At 50.7% G+C, this 22,319-nt stretch overlaps 1 protein-coding gene across 8 annotated transcripts in view; it reads right to left on the bottom strand.

The window, feature by feature from the left end:
- The window catches only part of FAM107A (family with sequence similarity 107 member A), a 58,394-nt gene that overhangs the window by 6,000 nt on the left and 30,075 nt on the right, over window positions 1-22,319 (bottom strand). Inside the window, exon 2 of one of the 8 annotated variants that reach the window (XM_045192196.3) lies at window positions 16,299-16,362. The exons of 1 other annotated variant lie outside the window; for it this stretch is intronic. In XM_045192196.3, coding sequence (XP_045048131.2) covers window positions 16,299-16,362 — 64 coding nt within the window. Of the gene's footprint in view, window positions 1-6,420; window positions 6,947-14,314; window positions 14,517-16,298; window positions 16,363-22,319 lie in introns of those variants that run through there. 6 more of the 8 variants (XM_053929543.1, XM_053929544.2, XM_024556572.4 and 3 more) reach the window with 6 other exon arrangements.

The raw sequence follows: 22,319 nt of genomic DNA, 5'->3' as shown, positions 1-22,319 counted from the left end.
AGGGTCAGTCCCCGCTCTTGAGGACCACCATGTTGCCTTTGAACAGACCCTCACTTCTCTCCCCACCCCAAACTGGGAAGAGAATGAAAACCATTCCCTGCCCGACTGGGGTTGTAAGGGTAAACCAGGCAGGGATGGAGGGTCTGCGCAAAAACTGGAAGTGGGTAACAGTGCAGTGGGGCTGGGAATAGCGGAGAGTTGGGTGGCCTGTGAATTGCAAGGTGACCTTCCAGGGCATGTAGGGTCAAAGGGAATACTGTGCTTGGCAAAGGGTGGCACTCCAGATACACATTGGGCATTTCTATCATCACCCGCGTTTAGGAGGGTTACAGAGGGACCACATGCGTGAAAGTGCTGTGTAAACTGGAAGAAGTGTTAATTATTATAAAATATTTTGAACGCAGCCAGATTAAGTGTCAAAGCAAAGAGACATACCTGCTAATTTTTTTCTTGAATTCACATTCTCAGAACTGTTTGTAAAATGAGAATTCTAGTGAATTTCCTTTCTTCCCTTTTTCATAAGGCTGTTTCTTTTCAGGTTATATCTTTCCTAATTTTTGGTCCTTAAAAATGATTGTGGTAGTATTTAGCAGTTAAAAGTGGGCATTTGACAAAATAAACAGTTGACTATAGCAATATCCTCCCTGTTTAGAAATGTGAATGTTTTCTTAGCCTTTGGGGTTAAATTGTCTGGGAGTCAATGGGCCAGAATACCCTACTTCAGATTTTAGCTTTGGGAATTACCTGCCCCCCCCTCCATGATGCCTATTCCCATTGCCACGTCCCACCAGTCGTTTAGCTGAGTAAGTCTCAGCTATACTCCATCCAGGCTGTTGTCACACCACATGTCACTACTGCAGCTTCTTGACTGTTTGTCCCTTAGTCCCTTTGTGCCTCAAACCTTCCAGTGTGTCATAATTTTCACTAGTCACACCATCTTCAAAATAACTAACTGTATGTAGCTAAAGCAACAAGGCAGGAAACAAAAATAAGTTGTATAACTTTAGGAAAGGAGAGGGCAGAATTAATATTTAAATGAGATAGTACTATGTACCCACCAGAATTCCCAAATGTATTAACAGAAAAGCATGTGGGTTGATGAGTTTAATATGGCGAGATACAAAGTAAGTACACAAAACCAGAGCTCCCGCACAGCAGTAATGACCACTGAGAACGTATAGGATAATAAACGCTCATTCTACGGTATGTTTGGTTTCCTGTAACGTTCTAGGTATGGTGGTGGACAGTGGGCACACAGAGGCGCACCAAGCAAGAAAGGTTCCCGCTCCCACGGGGCTGACAGTCTCCCAGGAAAGCATATGGTACCATGTACACAGAACTACAGAAATAAATGATCACAACTTGCACCCGGAGCCGGTTGACGGAAGCAGAGGGCTGGGATAGAGACCGACTGGCAGGACACACTTTCAGCCAGGTGCAGGGGGAGGGCCTCTCTGAGGAGGCGACATTTAAGATCTGACGGTTGGAAGGAGGAGGGAGGCTGTGTGGGGCAGAGGGAACAGCATGTGTGACTCATGTACCTTGAACAAGCTTGGTCTGTTCAGGGAACAAAAAGCCCCAGTGTGCCTGGGGTGGCGTGAGCGAGCGACCAGGAGAGTGGCGTGAGGGTGGACGGGTGGGTTCAAGTCTGGGAAAGATCGCATCTGATTTGATTTTAAAAAGGCCATTCTCGCTGCTGTGTGGGGGGGAAAAACTGTCAGCAGGTTTGGAGAATTTTTAAAAATCCGACTTTGGTTTCTTTCATGGCTCTTGGGCAGCCTCTGTCTGTCCCATTAAACGCCAGAGGAAAAACATCTCATTGGCCAGGCCGAGAATCTGCACCCCATAGGTCACCAGCTATCCAATGGGTTTGCTGCCCCGGGGCCAGGCCCCACCGTGCGGGTGAGGCCGTCACTCAGCCTCTGTGGAGAAGAGGGTCTCTCATTTTCATTTTGCACGGGGCCCTGCAAATTATGTAGCCAGTCCTGCAGCCCAGGTCCGGTCAGTGGGCAGCTCTGGCTCAGAGATCTGCTCCAGGCCTTTTAGAATAAAATGTATCAGCGGTGAGCTGTAGGGGATGGTGTTTTTCGGAGGCCAGGGTTGCATGGTGGCTGGAACAGGGATCCTAAAGGATGTGTTTGGTTCTTCAGCCCAGGGCTGCAGGCTGGGAAAACCACTGCCTTTAGGGTTCTGAACTCTAGCAGACAACACGTGTGAGATCCGTGGACGTGGGGGCTGGGCAGGGGCAGGGCTTAGAGGGCTACTAGGCCAGCCTTCCTGCCTTTTGTTAATCAAAAGAGACCTCTGTGGTGAAGAGCGTCACCAGGGTGCTGGAACAAAAGAGGCCGCTCTAAGAAGTGCAAGTGCAAGCCAAGAAAATCTGGGCTGTCCTGGGGTCAGCTGGGCCTTCTGAGCAGCAGGGGTGGGGGGTGGGGCGGCATCCCAGGGCTGTTCTGGCGAGGTCTCTTGGGCTGCTGGGGTGTCTGAGAAATCGAGACTCTGAGGGAATGGCCATGATGGGCAAAGAGATGAGGTGAGGTGAGGCGAGCATTAGATCCCCTCCAAAAAGAAAAAAGATGGGTGTCCAAAGAAGATCTGGCAGGGGAGAGGAAGAGGCAGTGGAGGAGAAAGTGACTAGTGAATATCCTTCCCTGGTTGTCAAAGAAATGCAAAATGAAGCTAAGTTGCATGGATGTTGGAGCCATTCGAGCCTGGATTGAATCTGGCTCTGCCCCTGCCTAGCTTTGTGCAGGTTCACCTACCCTCTGCAGCAGGAATCAGCAAACTGGCCTCTGGACCAAATCCCACCCTTTGGAACACACAGCCATGCCCACTCAGTACTTACTGCCTATGGCCGCTTTCCACCAGAACAGTAGAGTTGAGCAGGTATGCAAGCTGCGTGTGATCAGCACCCTTCGTGAGGTTGCTGCAGAATGAATGAGGTGATATTTGCAAGGTGCTTGGCAGGTGCCTAGCACAGCGTCGAGGACTCTAAGTGCTGGCTACCAGGGCAGCCACGCACAGCCAGGCAGGTTGCACACTGCACAACCCAGGGCTTCACTCCTGTAGGTTATAAACTATGAGAGGGGGCGCTTGGGATTGCACAGTGTGGCCGCTCCATGAGCTGTTATTAACAATTAACATTAATCAATCCCATTCGTAGTTTTAGATTGCATTTTTCTCATCTTCCTTAAAAACAGCACTGGTTAGCCCTGGCCTGTGTGGCTCAGTTGGCTGGAACATCGTCCTATAAATGGAAAGGTTTGATTCCCGGTCAGGTCAGGGCACACACCTAGGTAGCGGGTTCGGTCCCGGTTGGAGTACATTTGCGAGGCAATTGATCAATGTTTCTCTCCCTCTCTCTCTTCCTCCCTTCCCCTCTCTCTAAAATCAGTAAGAATGCCTTCAGGGGAGTATTTTTAAAAAATCTGCATTGGTTATACCAGGGATTTGAACTCTGGTTGAATATTGGCATCACCAGAGGAAGTTTGAAAAATACCAGTGCCTGAGCCCCACCCCAGGGCTTCTGATTAAATTGGCTTGGGACACCCTGCCTGGCCTCTGGGATTTTAAAACACTCCCAAGTGATTCCAATAGTCAGCCAGATTTGTAAAGCATGGAGTTTTAAAAAAAAGCAAGCTTCTTTGCTTTGGCCTGCGTGATTTCAGCTGACTTGTTGGCCTGGTTATCGTGGTGAGTCCGATTAAAGTCTGAGCTCTCAGCAGCTCTTTGACCTTGGATGGAACCCTCCTCTTCTGTAAAATCAAGATGCCATGAAGACCAGATGAGCTAAGGTTCAGGGCAGGGGTAGAGGCAGCCCATAGGTGACCGCTAAAGTGAGTGTTTTGCATGACTACAAGATGGGCAAATCATTCACCCTTAACTTGCAGACTGTTGGACTGACCTCATATTTTGTGTGTGTGGGGGGGCGGGAGGGGGAGATTGGGAGCTTCTCACTTGGTTATTCCTTGGTTCTGCTGACAACACAGAAGGTCCCACAGCTCATCCCCAAAAGCTCTGTAGGATGCCAGCCCCACTCCAGACAAGGCTCTGCTGGGATCACTCACTGCTCCCAGGGTGAGCTCACCAGGCTACGGGGGCGGGCACGGCTAATGCTAGGTCGGCAGCAGTTCTCCCCCGACCCCCCCAAGGAGAGCAATGACAGGGACGGAAGGAAGGTGGCACTGATGGAGACTCAGGTCACAGTTCATCCTGAAAATAGCTGCAGGACCCTAAGGCTGTCTAAGGCTTTAAGGTCCCCTTCATCCGCCTTCCCTCTGCTGGTGATTCTGGCTCTGTCTTTGACGACATCAATGATAACAAATGTCACATGAACCAGTAAAGCAACATGGTTAAGGCCGACGTTTTGCAGGAGACAGACTGAGTTTGAATCATGGCTACACCCCTTCCTAACTGTGTTACTTTAGGCAAATAGCTTCACCTCTCTGAGCCCCAGTGCAGTGGGGATGACAGCAACACCTACTCACAGGGCTGTTTGGAAGGGAAAACGATACAATGTGCGAGATGTGGTGAGCCCACTGCCTGGCCGAGCAGCGCTCACCGAAGGCAAACTCCCGTCCTAAGGGGGCCTGTGGCGAACAGGAACACTCGAGTTTGACAGTGCACCCACTTCCATCTGGACCTCATGCTCACCCTGGGAGGCAGCCAGCAGTAACATTTCATCATTCCCATTCTGTGGATGAGAACATTGAGGCACAGGAAGGTCAAGCTACTTGTCCCAGGATGCACAGAATAAATGGCAAACCTGGGGCCTCCAGACTCCAAATTAATTTAGTGCTCTTTCTACCACTCCCGTATGCTCCTGGCGCAAAGTGATTTTCAGTCAACAAAGCAGGTTTATGTCTCTTTTCTCTCTGTGGATACTCAAGAAACGCCAATGAAGAGGCAGTGTGAGCCCATTTTATAGATGAGGGAATGGAGGCCCGGTCACTGGAGGACACCCAGCTCATATGAAAAACCAGCTCTCACTGGGGAGCCCAGCCCCAGAAGCTTGGGCCTAAGCCAGATTCCACAGGCCTGTCTGCCCACGGCTGGTCTTTGCTTGGGAGGGAAGCAGCTGGTGGCCTTCCCTCCCTGGGGTGTTGGCCAGTGTTCACTCCTCTGCCCTCCCTCCCCCTGCCCTTGCTCCTTATTGCTGTTCAAGCTGCTGGGCTCAGAACACACCTGGACTTTCTTACTTCACCATTTCATGAGGTGGAGGGCAGAGGAGAGGAGAGGAGAGGCTGTTAAAATAACCACTGGCAAAGGAGAAAGAGGCATTCAGTAAAAGTGACAAGTGGGGCTACCGGATTTCCCAACGCTTCTGGCTTTTCCCTCCATGTGGGGAAAGTGCCTGTTTGTATCTCACTGGCCAGTGAGCAAAGACTTGTGATTCTGGAAGCCACCTCCACATCTTCCGGCAGCCCGTGGCCAGGACGCAGCCTCCCCGCCCCATGAGAAACTGACTCAAGACAAACTTCCTGAACATTTTACTTGGGGCCACGGGACCCTCCCAGTCCCAGGGCTGGACATGGAAGGTCCTTAGCAAGGTTGGTGGACAGTGTTGTGCAGCGGATGAAGGAACAAGCGTCAGCTGACCAGGTGTTCCTGCTAGCCCACCAGTGGCATGATGCCAGCCACTCCACTTGGCAGATACCTCAGGGGAAAGATGCCGGCTGGTACTTACCATCAACAGAGCTAAAAGCCACTCAACATCCAAGTCATTCAGAAACACAGGTGCTGGGTGCCTCACAGCTGAGAAACTACCTGGGTTTGGAAGCATTTTCCAAAAGTGACACGCGCAATCCTAAAATCCCTGATTTCTGAACCAGTCCCAGACTTCTGGCCTTGTACCACAAAATGCAAAAGCCAAATTCACCAGAGAGGCAGGCGGTTGGCATGCTAATGTTGCAATGGGCACGTACTATGCTAAAGATGTACCCCACAGACACATTTCATGAAATTCTTACAACAGACAGAGGAGATGGGTACTGTTGTTACCCTTTTTTACAGATGAAGAAACCGAGGCTCTGAGGGGCCATGTAATTTCCCTAGATCACACAACCAGCAAAAAGAAGGTGCTAGAACCTGAGCTGGGCTCTATTGGGTGCCAGAACGTGTGTTCTCGAAGCCTTTTGTCCACCAGGGGTGAAGAGAACCAAACTGCCATACTGTGTGTAATGGATGTGGGTGAGTCAGATCATGCATAAGCTCAGCTCATCTGAGGACTTAGAAGACAGAGATAAACGAGAATGGAGGGTCGTATCTGAGTGCTCCCTCCACTTTGTCGCCTGTCGTTTCTCCAGCGCAGACAACCAGGAGCTACCTCCCCACTCATTTCACAGATGGGGGACAGCTGGGGTGACGAAGCTCAAATAGCTCCACTCCCCTCACAGCCCACCCCAGTGCTCCAGCACTGACCTCCTAACCTCGCACCTCCTCCTGGCAGAGCACCCAGCTCCCCAGCAGGTGAAACAGAAGAGAAACGGTCTTACTTCTTACTTCTTACTTCTCCGTGTCGGCGAGAAGGGAACTCAGGATGGTGTTGCTGGGCTCCTCACTCCTCGGGGAGAAGTCCCAGACTAGCACAGAGAGCCGCCTCCAGAAGGCGGTTCTTAAACCCCTGGGGAACGCAGGAGGCTGAAATGTGCCAGCCAGTGAGGTCTCTTTGCGTTCCTGTTTATTCTGGTATCAATAAAAAGGAACTGTTACTATAGTAACGAGTATTTCACTTGGTGCTCAGCCACTTCCACAATGCAGAACACGGTGTCCAAGCCACACGTTTGAGACACAAATAAACACCTATTCTGTTAGGTTGTTGCAGAATGAGAAACATGCCAAGCTTTGTTCTGATCAGGCAGCTCTCTAGAGGCATTTCCCTTGTTTCTAATGCAAGGGTCGGCAAGAGTGCAGCCCAGCACATCCCTGATGCAAAGGAAGCCAGACTTCCTGCTGCGGGCCTGGAGCTTCTGCGGTGTAAAAGGGAGGGGGAAACATGGGTCAGCTCTCGGCCACCTGCTGATGGGTCCAAAGCTGCATACACATTATTTATTGGATACCCTGAACTTCATCTGAACTTCAGAGGCGCCAACATGCCCAGGGGAACATGTGGGGAAAGGGAAGCTCCAGGCACCTGGGTCAGCCCTGGCTTGGGCACCAGCCCCTTTGGCAGCCCCTCAGTGCCCTGGAGCCTTGGTTTCTGTGTTTGTCAAATGGGGAGAATAACAGGGTGGTTGGGAGAAAACAGAGATGAGATGATATTAGTGAAAGCGATTAGTCAATGCTCAGCAAATAGGGCTTTTCCTGCAGAGAGAACTGGACTGGATGTGACCTGAGGGCAAGGCCCCAGCATGTAGCAGTGGGCCCGGAGGGACATGCATGTCGTAAGTCCTGGCTCAGTGAGTGAAAGTGTGGAAGCAAAAAGGAAGAATGCGTGTAGATGCCAGAGGCTGACCCAAGTGCTTACAGATAGTGGAGGCGTTCTCCTAATTTCAGAATCAGTGTTCTCTGGAAAATTTGGAAGTGTTTTCTAGCTGTTTATCATTATCCTTAGTCCCCCAGTGAGAAAGCTGGCATCTACCAGTTAAACTTGGCCTTCTTCCCGTCTTTATTTTCTCATGAAGAGTCTTTTTGTCTGGAAGGCGATGAGGCTCAGGACTTATACAAGCTATGAACAGGGGCATTAAAAATGCAATTTTTGTCTCTATGATTCATTTAGTCAACATTTATTGAGCACCTACTATTTCTGGCACTGTTCCAAGTGCTGGAGCTACAGTGTGAATGGGACAGGTGGTGTCTCTGTGCTCAAATGACCTACACGCAGGGCCTGGGACCAGACAAATAAGAAGACAAGAAAATACTGAGCTTCGATGAGTGCTGTGATGAGAGTAAGACTGGGTGAGGTGAAGGGAGGGTCTGGAGCTTAGAGAGAGTGGACACTGAGGAGGTGACATTTTATGGAGGCCTGAATGGTGAGCAGTCGCAGGTGAAGACTGTTCACATAGGAGAGCATTGTAGGGAGTAAGGCGAGCTTGTGGAAAGCTCCCAGTGTGGGAACGAGCTTGGTATGATGGAGGAAAGCCAGTGGGGCTGGAGGGTTGGGCCCGAGGAGGAGTGGGAGACAGGGCTGACCAGGGGGCTGGGGGCAGGTCGGGCATGTCCTGGGAGCCTTGGCCAAGCTGGCCCTTCCGGTGACACTTAGAGATCACGAGTGCTTGGGTAGAAAGTAATTTGTTGGAAACCATGAGTGTTCCTTTTTGTTTCTCCTTCCTAAATTCCGCTTCTCTTGAGGTACTTTGAATGGTAGCCTCCCCCAGCCTTCCATCCTGCTGTGGCTTAATTTCACTGAATTCTGACATGGAGAACAACTAAATTATTGTCAAACCACATTTCTCGCCTCTGGCCCCACCCCATACTGTCCTGCTCTGCAAATGGCTCTGTGGGCATTTCCCGGGGCCCACAGTGACTTTTCTGAACCATCCCAGAGCCTGCTGACCGCTGGAGGGACACCAGGACTCCTGGGCAGGGGAGCTGCTGACGGCTCTGCTCACCACCTAGAGAAGACGGACCCCACAGTCCAGCCCCTGCAGAGGGCCAGACCCCGTCGGGCCCCATGTCAGCACGGGACCGGCATGACCTCCAAGCCTACTTTGTGTTTCCTGTATTGGAAGACTCCGATGGTAGCCCCAGAGCCACGGAGGGCCACGGAGAGCCGTGCAGGAGTCTGAAGTTGGGAGCCATTTTCCCCAGGCGGTTGGGACTCGCTGTGCTTCTTCCACTAAAACTCTTCTCGCGGTTCAACTCGTGTACAAACCATCAGGCTCACCCGCCAGACTGCCAGCCTGAGGGCCGGGGCCCCCGCTTATCCTTCTTAGTATTCCTGTCCCAGTACCAAGGCGCTTAGTCCCAACTGTTGACTTGCAGACACCGAGAGCATTGGCATCCTTGAGCTTGTTATAGCACCATCTTGCTGTGTGTGTTCGTGTGTGTGCGCACACACGTGAGTGTAACTGTATGTGAGGTCAACGATCAACAGCCACCGTTTCCTCAGCCACACCCCATCAGTAAGGGATTTTGCTACACCCCATAATACGATGCAGTCAACTGCATGCGATGCAGCCCAGCATGTCTACTGACCCAAAGAGATGTCCACTCAGTGAGAAATCAAGCTGCAAGACCACATGTGTTATAACTCCCCCTTTTTTCCAAGATAGAAGGGTACAGTTGACCCTTGAACAAGGAGGGGGTCAGGGGCACCAATGCCCTGTGCAGTCGAAAGTCCACTTCTGACTTTTGACTCCCCCGAAACTAATAGCCTGCTGTTGGCCAGAGACCTTCCTGATAACATAAACAGTTGATTAAAACATAGTTTTTGTGCTATGCATATTATATATTATATTCTTACAAGAAAGTAAGCTAGAGAAAAGAGAGTGTTATTAATAAAATCACAAATGAGAAAAATACATTTACAGTATTTATTGAAGCAAATTCACCTATAGTGGACCTGTGCCGACCACACCCATGTTGTTCAAGGGTCAACTGTGCGCCCCCAGAGAGCCGGCCGGGAGGCACAGACGCTCAACTGTTAACAGAGGTCAGTGCTAGGTCACCCTTCCGCAAACGTCATCACTGGCCTCGTTAGGATGAGTGTCGAGGTGGGACTGCCGGGCCATGCTCCCGGACTGCTGCATCAGAACCTGTGAGGGGGGGGCTAGGAATCTGGATTTTTAACATATGCCGCTGGGGATGTGTTTATATTGGGGACTTTGAGGACCACTCTTCCATGGTATAAAATTACAGGCCTTTCTCCTTTGTCACTATATTTTTGTAATGGTTGTGGCTTAAAAAAGACACAAGCATAGATTTCTTTTGCTATCAGAAAGAAAAAAGCCATAAAGATTAACTATATGAAAAAGCGCAACCTTTTCCAACTGACTATGGTGGAAAAGTGATGGTGCACATCCGATGCAGTCGCGTTCACTGCGAATGCTGGGAAGTAGAGGCCTCCCGGGAAGGCGAGCCTTTCAGCAGTTTACCTCCTGCAGCGCGGGATCCAACCACAGTTGCCGCCTCCCGCCCTGGTCTGGGTGGCTTTCCCCGGAGGCCCTTCCTTCCTCCTGAAGGGAAGGACGCCGGTACACTAAGGGCCTGGGTAACACAGTCAATCCTCACAGGGCTGAAGGGGGATCCAGGTGCTGTGCACATCCCTCTCACACTGCCTTCCTGCCCCGCTGAGGTTTGTGTTTTGGAGAACAAGAGGAGCAAAAGGAAAAGGCAGTGAAGACCTCGGCAAGCCTTCGTGAGTGGGAGCTGGGCAATCTTCCTGCATCTGCACTGGGCTGTGGCTGCAGCTTGCATTACAAAACTCCAAAAACATCTTTCCTTTCATTTCTGCCCTTTTTCTCCAAGCCGACAGGCGCCTGGAGCAGCTTATGGGGGCCCACAAACATCAGACAAGAAGTTTCCATGGCAACTCAAAACTTCCTTCCCAGCCCTGTATTCATTGTAATTCTCCAAGGCCACTTTTCAAAGCCTCAGTGAGGGTTTGGAGAGCCACCCACACAACAACCCTAGGATCCAGCCTCCCTACCGCTCCACAAACACCCGCTATGTGTTGGGCTGAAAGGACATGGGGGGAGAAGCTGCGTTGGCAGAAAAACTTGTCACGGGATCCACGGGGAGAGTATGAAAGTAATGAGAGTCGCCCTTACAACAAGTTTAAACTAGGAAGAATTTACCCAGTGGAGGGATTTCAAGTGTGAAAACAGGAAAGCACGAAGGAGTGAGGAAGAACTGAGTCTTGTTTCAGAAAGCTGGCTGTGACCCCGGCTGCAATTAGGCACAGTTAATCCGGTGGTTTAGCCGCAGGAGGGCCCTGGGATGCCCCCATCCCTGCACAGTTTAACCCACTTGTAGTCAGACAAGAGATGGACAGTGGGGCTAGGGATGGAGAGGGGGTGTGTGTGAGGGTGAGGGTGTGTGTGTACAGGAGAACCTGGGCAGACCATAGATTGTCAAGCCAAGCAAAGTTCCACGATTCCTGGCAGCGGGGGTGTCAGACAAAGCAAGTGAAAATGCAGCATGCCCAGCCCTGGCCGGTTGGCTCAGTCAGTTGGAGCTTCATCCAGTACATCACAAGGTTGCAGATTCAGGGTCAGAGCACATACCTAGGTTGCAGGTGAGATCCCTGTTTCTCTCATACATTGATGTTTCTCTCTCTCTCAAGTCAATGAAAATATCCTCAGGTAAGGATTAAAAACAAAAAATACAGCATGCTTATTTAAATGAGAACTTCAGATAAGCAATGCGTAATTTCTTAGACTCTAAATTATTATTCATTGTGTATCTGAAATTAAAATTTAAGTGGGTACTCTGTACCTGGCAACCCTGCTTGGCAGGCCGGGATGGAGGCTTTGGCTGCCCCTCTGGCTGCAGAGGGGAAGTACAGTCGCTGATGCCCACAGGCACCTGGGGAGGGGTCTCTCTGTGCAGCAGAGACATGCTTCCCTCCCTGCCAGGAGCCTGGCCTGAGCTCCAGAGAGGATACTGGTAACGAACCACCGGGGGACCTTCACTAAGCCCACCAAGCACAGCCAAGCACGAGGGATTCCCCAGAGGTGACCCTTCCAGCTCAGTGGCTCACAGTCTGGGCTCTGGTGTCAACGCAGACACTACTGCTGGCTCCATGGCCAGACAGCTAGGTGAACTTCAACTCCCCATGTCCTCATCTCTAAAACGGGGCAGACACTCTTCTGAGAAATACGGGAGTTACAGCATGGGAAGCCCTTTACACAGTGCCTGCCCCAGACTCTGGGCTCCAAAGAGGTAGCTGTTATTTCAATAACTCATGTAAAAGCATTAAAGATTTTCACCCAAGTGAAAAAAGGGGGATCAAAGACTAGAGTCAGTAGAATCTCAGCAATGTGAAACAAACACACTACCCCCGCATACACTATGCACAGCAAAGGGAAGGAGGCACCCCTATTGTTACCAGTGGCTGCTGATGGTTAGCAGGAATCTGGGGAAGGCTTCCCTTTCTTCATTCTCGATTTCCCAGATTATTCATGGTAAGCGGTTAAGGTAGTCATGGTAATACTTTAATATTAAATTATTGTAAAGTAATTCGGGATGACTTTTCCTCAAAAGTGTTACATTACTTTGGGAGCCTGACTTGAGGTTACCGCATGACAATGGCTGCCGTCCGGGGTTTGATTCTACAACCCTGTCTTTGGAGGCTTCTGCAGGTGGGGTGGGGCGGCTCTTGCCTCTTCACTGAACGGCCCAGTGGGCTCCTCACTGTCCCCTTTCTTCCCGCTCTTCCTTGTGTGAGACAGCCAGGGCACACAGCCTATCCCTGACTGGCTGCATGACCTTAGGCAAGTCCTGTCGCCTTCTGAGGCTCAGTCCCCCCGTGTTTAAAATAGGGGTTAATACTACTTACCTCCCTGAGAAGCGGGCGTGTCTGTTTTATTTATTGGTACATGCCTGTGCCTTGCACGGGGCCTAGTGCATAACAGAGGTCAATGAATATTGGTTGGAAGGTTAGATGAATGAAGTTCATGAGATGCCCAGCATTTGCAGAGAGCGCAGCAGTAACAAGCGACCAACAATCATTTGCCATTGTTACTACTGTTCTCAGAAGGCGTGCAGACTTCCGCATAGATGGATCCAAGTTTGACTGTGTTTTCTACCCTGTAGTGGGATGGAAAGTGTCCCCTAGCAGGGCCATGGGCAAGCTGCTTAAGTTCTCTGAGCCTCAGCCTGCTTATCCATTAAATGGGGATGGCAATTAGCAGTGACCTTGTAGGGCTGTGAAGACAGAATTAGCCAAAGGCACAGTACCTAGCACAGAGTAAGTGGCCCCAGTCGCAGGCCTCTGCTCCCCTCCCGGCTGCGTCGCTGTGTCGCTGTGTCGCTGAGTGCAGTACAATTACTAGGCAACCTTGTGGCCCCTGGACGACTCTAACGAGTCTGCTAGTTGGATCCGGTTGCCAGCGAAAAATGCTGCCTTTCGAGTGGGGCTCACAGCTGCCGCTCCAAGTTAGAGGAAACAGCGTTTCAGATTAGAGACACTCTCCCGTCTTTGTGAGAAGGTGGGAACTGGGTGGGGACACCTGGAAGAGTGCTTGGTGGGGAGGTCGCCGGAGCTGGGATTTGAAATCGGAGTCAGACAACTCCTCCCTGTTTGCCGGCCTGCTCTGCCAGATTTAAGACCCTCCCCCGGGATGGCGCCGCCAGCGCGGCAGTCTTGGCCAGCTCCAGTTTTCGGACTTGAGACCCGTGGTTCCGTTGTCCGGAGCAGGAGCTCCGCGGTGGGGTCTCCCCGGGCAAAGCCAGTGTAAGTGCGAAAGGCAACTGGTCCCACAGCGGACGGCTCGCCGGGCCTGCGCGACCGCTGCCGACGCGCCTCTCGCTTTCGGCTCCAGGGTCTGTGAGCTGGACTCCTGTGTGGGGGCGCCCTTGCCCACCACAGAAGGTCACGGCCGCGTGAGCCCTTGTCCCTCGACGCTTTCTAATCACGCACCCCTCAGCGGCAGGCACCCACAGGAGACTGCTCTTCACCTTCCCTAAAAGTCTCTCCCAAGCGCCAAGTGGAGCAGAAAACGCCCCAAACGCTCACTGCGGGCATTCTTTTTCTTCTTTCTACGCTCCTGTGTTTTCCAAATTATTTGTACACTGACCATATGTTTCGTTTTGTTTCATTTTCCTAAATAAAAAAAACTCTTATTGCCGGAGTGTAAAAGTAATATGTTTACTTCAAACAAACAAAAAGACAAATAGGAGAAAACTTGGCATCCAACTCCCACCCTAAAAACGACCGCTGTTGTGTTTCCTTGCAAATCTTTTCCTCCTTAAATGACACATACAGAAAAAAGGTCGCTCGTTTTCCAGTAACTTGCTCTCCCCCCTTCCCCCGGCTACCGTAGGATAGGCCCGTCCTGCGCTCCTCTGCGCCCCGCCGAGTGCGTCCCGGCTCCTACCCATTCTCCGCGCGCCCCAGTCTGCGCCCTTGTGTGAGTCTCCGCTTAAGAGACCGGCCGGGGGCGTGGAACCTCGCAGGACTCTTGTCGTCAGAAGAGAGAGAGACAGAAGATCCCCGAAAGTAAGAAAAAAAGGAATGAAAGACAGAGAAGAAGAAAGAAAAAGGCCGTTAAGAAGAATGAAAGAAAGGCGGGGGAAAGGAAAGGCGTGAAGCAGAGCGATGAAAGACCACAGCGCGGGGCGACGGGCTGGCCGGGGGCCGAACTCGGAGCGCCCACCGTGCCCTCTTCGAGCTCCCCCGAGTCGGAGGCCTGGGGGCCCCGCCCCTACTTACCCGACCTGAGCAGCACTGCCCGGTAGAGTCCCGTGGCCTCGGCGGGCCCCCGGGCCCGCTCGCCCAGCCTCTGCGCCATGCTCCCGCGCTCCTGACTGCGGAGCGGGCGCTGCGGGCCGGGAGCGCACAGCGGAGCGCAGTGCGAGCCGAAGAGTCTCGGCGGCGGTGACGCGGCTCCGAGGCCAAAACCCCGCGGCGGATCAGGTTACCCCGGGGATCCGGACGCCGGGCGCAGAGGCGCCGCTGGGGGAGGGACAGGGGGTGAGAGCAAGGGTAGGTATCCCCGCCCAGGCAGCGGGCAGGGCGCAGGTAAGCGTCTGGCGTGCGGGCTCCAGGCCCCCCGGTTCCAGGTCCAGGCTAGAACCGGGTGCCCTGAGTTCCGGCTTTGGTGGCCGACCTACTCCTCATTTCCCCGGCCGCCGGCCTGGTCGAGTGCCGCAGGCAGGTGTGGAGGCCTGAAGTGCTATCCTTGGATCGGATCCCAGCGCCACCAATTAACAGCCGTGGACCCTACGATCTAATTCCCTAACCTCTCAGAGTCTCAGTTTTCTCATCTGTAAAATGGGTTCTTGTCTCACAGGGTTGTAAGCGTCACTGATAACTCTTAGAACAGTGGCTCGCACAGAATGAACACAGTGTACTGGTGTTTTTCAAAAAGCGTCCCAAGGCATCCTGGGGGTGGGTGGCAATGAGAAGCAGGGGACCTCACTGAGGGAAGACGGTTGGGTGGGAAGCCTGTGGACTCCACGAGATTGATTTCTCTGGCTTTGTGGAATCTCTTTAACAGCGGAGATGGGGGGACGACCAAAAGGGTCTAAAGGTGGTGGGGCAAAGTCAGCCAGGCGGACTTGGAAGACGTAAGAAACTGACCATTTTGATTATCGACTGTTTGTCTAGTCTGTGTTAAGTCTCATCTAAAACAAACGAACAAAAATCCCTAATGTGTACTGTGTGCTTTGTGTCCTATTTCATTTCATCTTCACAGCCCTGTGAATTGGTGTCTGTTAGTCTTCCAATTTTACAGATAAGCAAACTGAGGCTCATAGAGGTGAAGCAATTTGAGATCACACAGTGTGGAGCTGGGATACAAATCAGAGGGTCTGACTTCAGACATGGGTCTCTCTTATCTCATTGACTCTTCACAGAAGCGCTGCAGGCGGAGTATTATCTCCAGTTCAGAGACGAAATAATCCAGACTCAGGGAGGTGAAGTGACTTGGCTCATGCCCACACAGCTAGTTGGAGGAGCCAAGACCCAATCCAGTCTTCACACACAAAAGTAGTGCTCCTGGAATCTACAGACGCCCCCCGGGAGCTGTCCAGGGTCCTGGATGGCATCTGTTAAGGCGGTATCTGTGTGGGCCAGGGAATCTTGAGTCAGCTGTTGGGACCTTGGCCACAGAGTATCACCTCCATCTGCCTCTGTGTCCTCTCCAGCTTGGTGTCTCCTAAGCCACCTGCCAGCCAAGTCCTCTCTGGCTGGCCCTTGGCCACTGCTCAGTCCCAGTTTCTGCTTTGATTCAGAGGTCCTTGTATTTCTCTGATCCTCAGTCACCACCCAAGGTCCCAAGGACCCAAGTGACACACTCTGATCTTCAGGGACCTCACTGATTGGCCAGACTGATCATATCTCTCATCAACAACCAGCTACCATGAGCATCGGGAACAATGCCAGCCAGTTGGCATTCACTGTCTCATATCTATGTTTCAGAGGATTCATCTCAGTCCACTCTTTGATCAAGTATGGTTATGCCCCTCTTAGAAATGAGGAAAATAAGGCTCAAGTGAGTTGCCCAAGTTAATTGTGGAGCTGGAATTTGAACCCAGACGCACCAAAGCTTTTGCTGCAGGCGGAAAACCAAGTCAGCTATTGAACAAGGTGGGAGATCAGGAAAATTGTGACTAGGAATGTGCATTTACAGAGCATTCCAGAAGGACTGACTCAGGTTGCACCTCCTCAGGACTTCTAGGTGGGTCCGACTTACCTGAACCATTTAGTCTCTGCTTCTCCTTTTCATTATGAAATATGACCTGAGGTGAATATTCTTTCTGTGAACAGAAAGAAAGTGGGTGGAGGTCAGGCCCCTTTGTTCCTTGGTAGGGGAGGAGTGAGGAGATATTCATCGTGTCCCTGAGTCTTTTGATTACAGAAGGGACTGGTTGGGTCAAAATCCTCTCTAGAGAAACAAATTACTGTCATTGGAGTATGTTTGTGTGGGCCACCATTTATGAGATTCACGGATTTTTTTAAAAATTGCTTATTTTTTAGAACACTTTTATATTTACAGAAAAATTGAGAACATAGTACAGAGAGTTTCTTACACCTTGCACCCAGTTTCTCTATTATTAACATTTTACATGTATGTAGTATGGCTCATTTGTTATAATTAATGAAATAATTTTGATACACTATTATCAACTAAAGCCATGTCTCCCTGGGCTCCTCTGGGCTCTGACAGTTTCTCAGACTCTTTGCTTTTGACGACCTTGGCAATTTTGAAGAGGACTGAGATTCATGTCTTTTTTTTATGTTGGGGTCTTATCCACACGGTTTCTTCTCCTTGGCCTGCCTTCTCCCCACCTCCCTGGCAAATGCCTCATCCCTCAAGGGACAATTCAGAAGGCTTCAGGGTTTGGGTCTCAAGGTCAGTTCTTAGATATCTTCTTTTCTCCCTCTACATGACTTTAAAAATAATTCAAAGCCAATGATATTCAAATGTGTATTTCCAATCCAGACTTTCACCAGGAGCTTAAATGTTGTCCAACATGCTACTTGACATCTCCACTTGAAAGTCTAATAGGCAAAACTCACAGTGGCCCAAGCAGAACCTTTGACCACTCCGGCCCCTAACCTGCTCCTCCCCTGTACCTCTACCTTGGCAGCTGGCCCCTGGCTCTGTCACCCAGACAGGAACTGGGGTTCTGCCACGCCCTGTCTTTCTGAAACTGCATAGTCCTCAGGTCACTGAGGCATGGTGGGATTGCCTCTTTGTATCTCTTCAATCCATCTTTCTCTCTGATGCTTCCGCCTGAGCCCAGCCCCCACTCCCGCTCATCTGGAGGCTTGCAGTAGTTTGTCCTCCTTCCAGCCGTAGTCCACAGACTCCAGAGCAAGCTTTTGAAATGTAGCTCAGACTCTGATCCTGCCCTACTAAAAACCTGTGGGTGCCTTCCCTTTGCACTTGCAATCAAACTCACGTGCCTTGCTTTGGCCTTCAAGACCTCTGCAACCTGTACCCTCCCTGCCAACCTCTCAAATCTCATCTATTTGTTCCTTCAAATGTTCAAGGGCTTGGGATACCTCCGTGAAGAAAACAAAGGTCCTTGACCTTGTGGAGCTGACATTCTAGTAAGGTAGATGGACAGTAACGAATAAGTGAAGTAGATAGTAGGTTAGAAGGTGATAGAGACTGTGGAGCAAAGGAAAATTAGGGCAGAGTTAGTAGTGGGTATGGGTAGTATGTGGCAAGAAATGGGTGCTCAGAGGATCCCATTGGGAAGGGGAGATGTGAGCACACACCTTGAAGGAAGTGGGGTGTTAGCCAAACAGATTAACTTGGGGAAGAGTGTCACAGACAGAGGGAACAGCCAGAGTGAGGGTCCTGAGGCTGGAGTGTGCCAGAATGTTCAGGGAACAGCAAGGGGGCCAAGGGGGCTGGTGTGGAGGGGACACCGGGAAGGTCAGTGAGGAAATGGGGGCTCCTTTCCCTCATCTCCCATACTCCAGTCACTAGAACTACCAGGTTCCCTGGAAGCCACGCTGTCCCTCAATTCCTGCTTATGCACAAGCTGTTTCCCTTACCCAGGAAGCACTCTCCAGCTCTTCCTGGCTACTCCTTTCTGTCCTGTAGTCTAGGCTGAAATACCACTTCCTCAAGGAGGTCCCCTTGATCACGTGGTCCTGCAGCATCCCAGACTTCCTTTATATTAATATTCACCACGAGTTATGATTGTTGTGAGCCCCTTCTCCTCCACTAGACTGTACTTGCCTGTCTGTAGCTGTCTCCCCGGGGCCTAGTTCAGAGCTGGGCTTGGATTGGATGCACAGTACCAATTTACTGGAAGAATGAACGGAGTGAGTGAATGAATGAATGCACCCACACTGGAGCTCTGGGCTATATAGGGAAACTGGCTAATTCCACAGAGAGTAAGAATGGAGGGAGGCCTCCTGCTGCTTCCCCAGGGATTATTCAGGGTGGACAGAAGGGCCTGAGGTCCTGGCATTTCCCTGGGGTGTTCCCATTTGAGCCCCGCCACCAAGGAGGCCACAGGAGAAGAAGAGGGAGGGCGTTTGGGATTTGGCCAAGCTGCTTTTGCAGTTTTTAACAAAGGGATTGAGAGGACCAGTAACCTCATCTGTGAAAGAAAATTCCAGGACATAGAAAAAGGACCTGTTTCAGAGGGCTCTAAGGGGCTCCAAGCTTCTTCTCACATCTCCCCACGCAGACCAGGGAAGTGGGGCTGGGTCCCCAGGGCAGCATTAGCATTACAAAGCCAGAGTTGCATAAGGAGCAGCTTCCAGAGCAGGAGTTCAAAGAATTGTCCCTTGCTTTCCCGGACCTGCCTTGCATGACTGAATTGTGGGGAAATCAGGCCAACCTATGTCCAGTAAAACCTCAGTGACCAAGGCATAGTCCCCTCGCCTTTTAATGACTGGAGTTCGGTGAGCGAGAAAAATGCTGACTGGCATGCAACCCCTTGTGAAGGCAAAGCTCATTTGAAAAGTCGCCTGGATCTTCGCTGACATATTACAGGTAATTGATGGTCTTTTCTAAGGACTGTGCTGTGAAACACAGCCAGTCCTTATTTGGTCACAGCATTTAGGGACTGGAAGGTGCTGGCTGAGTTAAAATTTTGGTTAGTGAGAGCTGGCACACAAATATAATACCAGAGGTGGTACTATTGTATATTGCATAATATACCTAACCGTGGCTGAACACTTCTCAGTGGTGGCTGAAGCCAAAGACATTTGCATTTCTCCGGTCCTTTCTGTGGCCACCACCTGCTTTTTTTTCATGCCCTGATTGCTGAGAAAATTTTCTTGGAGTTGGCCCTTGGTGACCTTCCATGGTTCTAACCCCAAAGTCTGCTCTTCTTCACTTTGCTCCACTGCTTCTCCTGCAGGCTGATGCCTCCATTTGAGAAGTGTCAAGAAGACCGTGGACCCATCACACATCCTCCTTAGTCTTCCCCACAAGATGCGCACACAGAGTAACACTTATGGGGCCTTGCTGTGTTTGTTTGTAAAGGTTTTAAACAGTAGAACTAGCACACACCTCAAGTGCACAGCTCTGTGAAGTTTCACGTGTGTGCTCACCTGCACAACCACCTCCAAGATCAATATATAAAACCTTCCTGTCTCCAGAAGGCTCCCTTGTGCTCCTTCCCAGCCACTGTGCACTTTCTCCCCAGAGTAAGCAATATTCTGACTCTTATCATCACAGATTTGTCTCTTGTTCTAGGACTTTATATAAATGGAATCATAAAATGTGCTCTTTGGGGTCTGGCCTCTTCCACTCAGTGTACGCTTGAGATTCATCAGTGTTGTTGCTCGTATCAGCAGATCATCCTCTTTTACTGCTCAGTAGGATTCCATCTCACGGCCAAATCACAAGGTGGCTGTGTGTCCTCCTGTGGACGGACGTTTGGGTGGTTTCCAGTTCAGGCTATGACTAATGAAGCTGCTATGGACCTTTCCCTGAATTTTTTGGTAACACTGTGCAGTTTCCGTTGGGCCGGTACCAGCTGTGGGCCAGCTATAGTAGGTACTCTCAGCAGTGATTGTATCAATTTATGTGTTGTGTTTTGACATCTTCACAACATAGATTTTTTTTGACACACTAAAGTCACTTCTGGGCACAATGCTTTGGACTGGTGTTGGAGGTGCAGGGGGTATTAGCAAAATTACAGCTTAGATGAACACAGATGGGCCTCAATTCTGACTTTGGAAGAGTTGAGGGAGGATCTTAGAGTATTTGCCCTTGTAACTTGGGGGGAATCAAAGGGAAGTGTGTCTCTGGGTGTCTTTTTTCTTGCCCCCCGCCCATTACACTGTAAACACTGTGCAAACAGGCACTGTGACATAGTCAGAGATTTCTTTATGAAGAGCATAGATCTCAGCACACAGGTGCTTAGTAAAGGGAAACCAACCAGCCTGCAGCAAACGCTATTGAGCATGTGCTGCAGCTGGGCACCGTGGTGAGACTGTACCCTAATGGTCTCACGTAAGCTTCCTAACAGTCCTTTGAGTCAGCGAAGAGGGGGGTTCCTGTTTTACGGGCGAGAAAGGAAGCTGAGGCCTTGGACGGGTTAAGACGCACAGCTCGCCAGCGGCAGCATTGCAATCAGATTGGAGACAGTTTGACTCCCAGCCTGTGGTCTTAGCCACCTTCACAAGTGGGGTGTGGGTATGTGCCGTGCATGCGTGTGTATGGAGGTGTGTGTGTGGAGCAGCAAGAGACTGCACCCCCTTTTACAGAAAAGGAAACTGAGGCTCAGAGAGGTTAAGGAACTCCTCTCTATGGAGTTAGCTGGGCCAGCCTCCCTGCCAAGCTAATTCTTAAAGGTAGAATGTTTTTCATGTGGACTGTTGGCTGCTTCCCACCTCCTCCTGTTCCCAATTCCTAAGCCCACAGGTGTCACAGAACTCACCTTGGGCCTCTGCATCAGCTCCTGATTCTCATAAAGCCGCTGTGTTGTGTGAGGTGACACCTGCTGCCTCCCTCTCTTTCATCCCCAGGGACAGAGAGGCTCAAACCTTGCAATCCTTCCTTTAAAGCATGGGCCACTCTTTGGAGAGGCACCAAACCTTGAGACTCATTCCTCTCCGTGGGTCCACGTACCTCACACTGCTGCTGGGTTCTGGGCGAGGGCGGTAATGAGGGCACTGTCTTTCTGACCCCGGCCTCAAGGCCCTCTCATGCCCATTCATTCCAGTGCTCAGGCCTCAGAGGCCCAGAAAACTGCCTCCTGGGACCCACGCCGAGGCACTGGGCAAGGAGCTGCCCCAGAAACAGAGGGGTGCCTTCCTCCCCTCGCCTGGACTTGGTGGGTGGGCTGTTTAATTCTCCTGAAAAGCTTGCAAAATAGTTCACACAAGTAGTATACAGTGTCTGGTAGAAATAATGCCTGCTTCAGTGTGGTTGGTAGGGTAATAGTATGGGTGTAATAATTTATAGTTTTAATTTGAACATTTCACCTAAAATGTCATATGGTGTGCTTGAGTGTAATATTATTATGTTATAGAATTACATGTTTATGATTTCATAATAAAAGATTTTGTAATAAAAAAGGGGTGTTATTTGTGCCGGACCCTGTAAAAATACATTGCTACTTTAAACATTTGGAACAACCCAAGTGCACGTAAATTTAAAAGTGACATTTCTTCTCACTGTGCCCCCTCAACTCCCAGGTCCCCCCTTCCTCAGAGTCACCGCTGGTTTTGGCCCTGAGTGCGTGTTTGGTCACTTCCCTGCAGCTTGCTTTTTAAACTCTGCCCCGCGTCCTGTGGATATTTCTGCGTCAGTCCCTGGAGATCCGCCTCGCGATTTTGATCAGCAGCGTATGACATAGCGTGATGCCTGCAGTTGTGCTTTCGGGTGGTTTCCAATCTGTCACAATCACAAGTCATCCTGCTCCAAGCATCCCTGCGCTTGTGTGTCTGTGTGGATGTGAGTGTTTCTCTAGGGCCGGTGCTGCGAGGTGGGAATGCAGGGCCGAGGGGATATACCCGGGGGGGTGGGGCAAAAGGAGGTTTGCAGTTATAATACAAATAAATAATACGATAATTAATAAATGATAATACAAGAGTGAACTCTGCTTTGTATACTCACAACTGTAAACCTACCTTTGCCCACCTCTGTTTATTTTAAGTGTTAGTAGATGCAACCAAATTTCCCTCCCGAATGGCTGTGTCGCCTCACACACCCATCATCCGCACCTGAGACTCCTGGCTTGTGTGCATCTCCTTACCTCTGCGTGTTCTTAATCCTTTTGTAATTGAACTT

Source organism: Desmodus rotundus, chromosome 8, assembly GCF_022682495.2.
Source record: "Desmodus rotundus isolate HL8 chromosome 8, HLdesRot8A.1, whole genome shotgun sequence".
NCBI lineage: Eukaryota > Metazoa > Chordata > Mammalia > Chiroptera > Phyllostomidae > Desmodus > Desmodus rotundus.
This window is presented reverse-complemented; position numbering and strand designations above follow the sequence as displayed.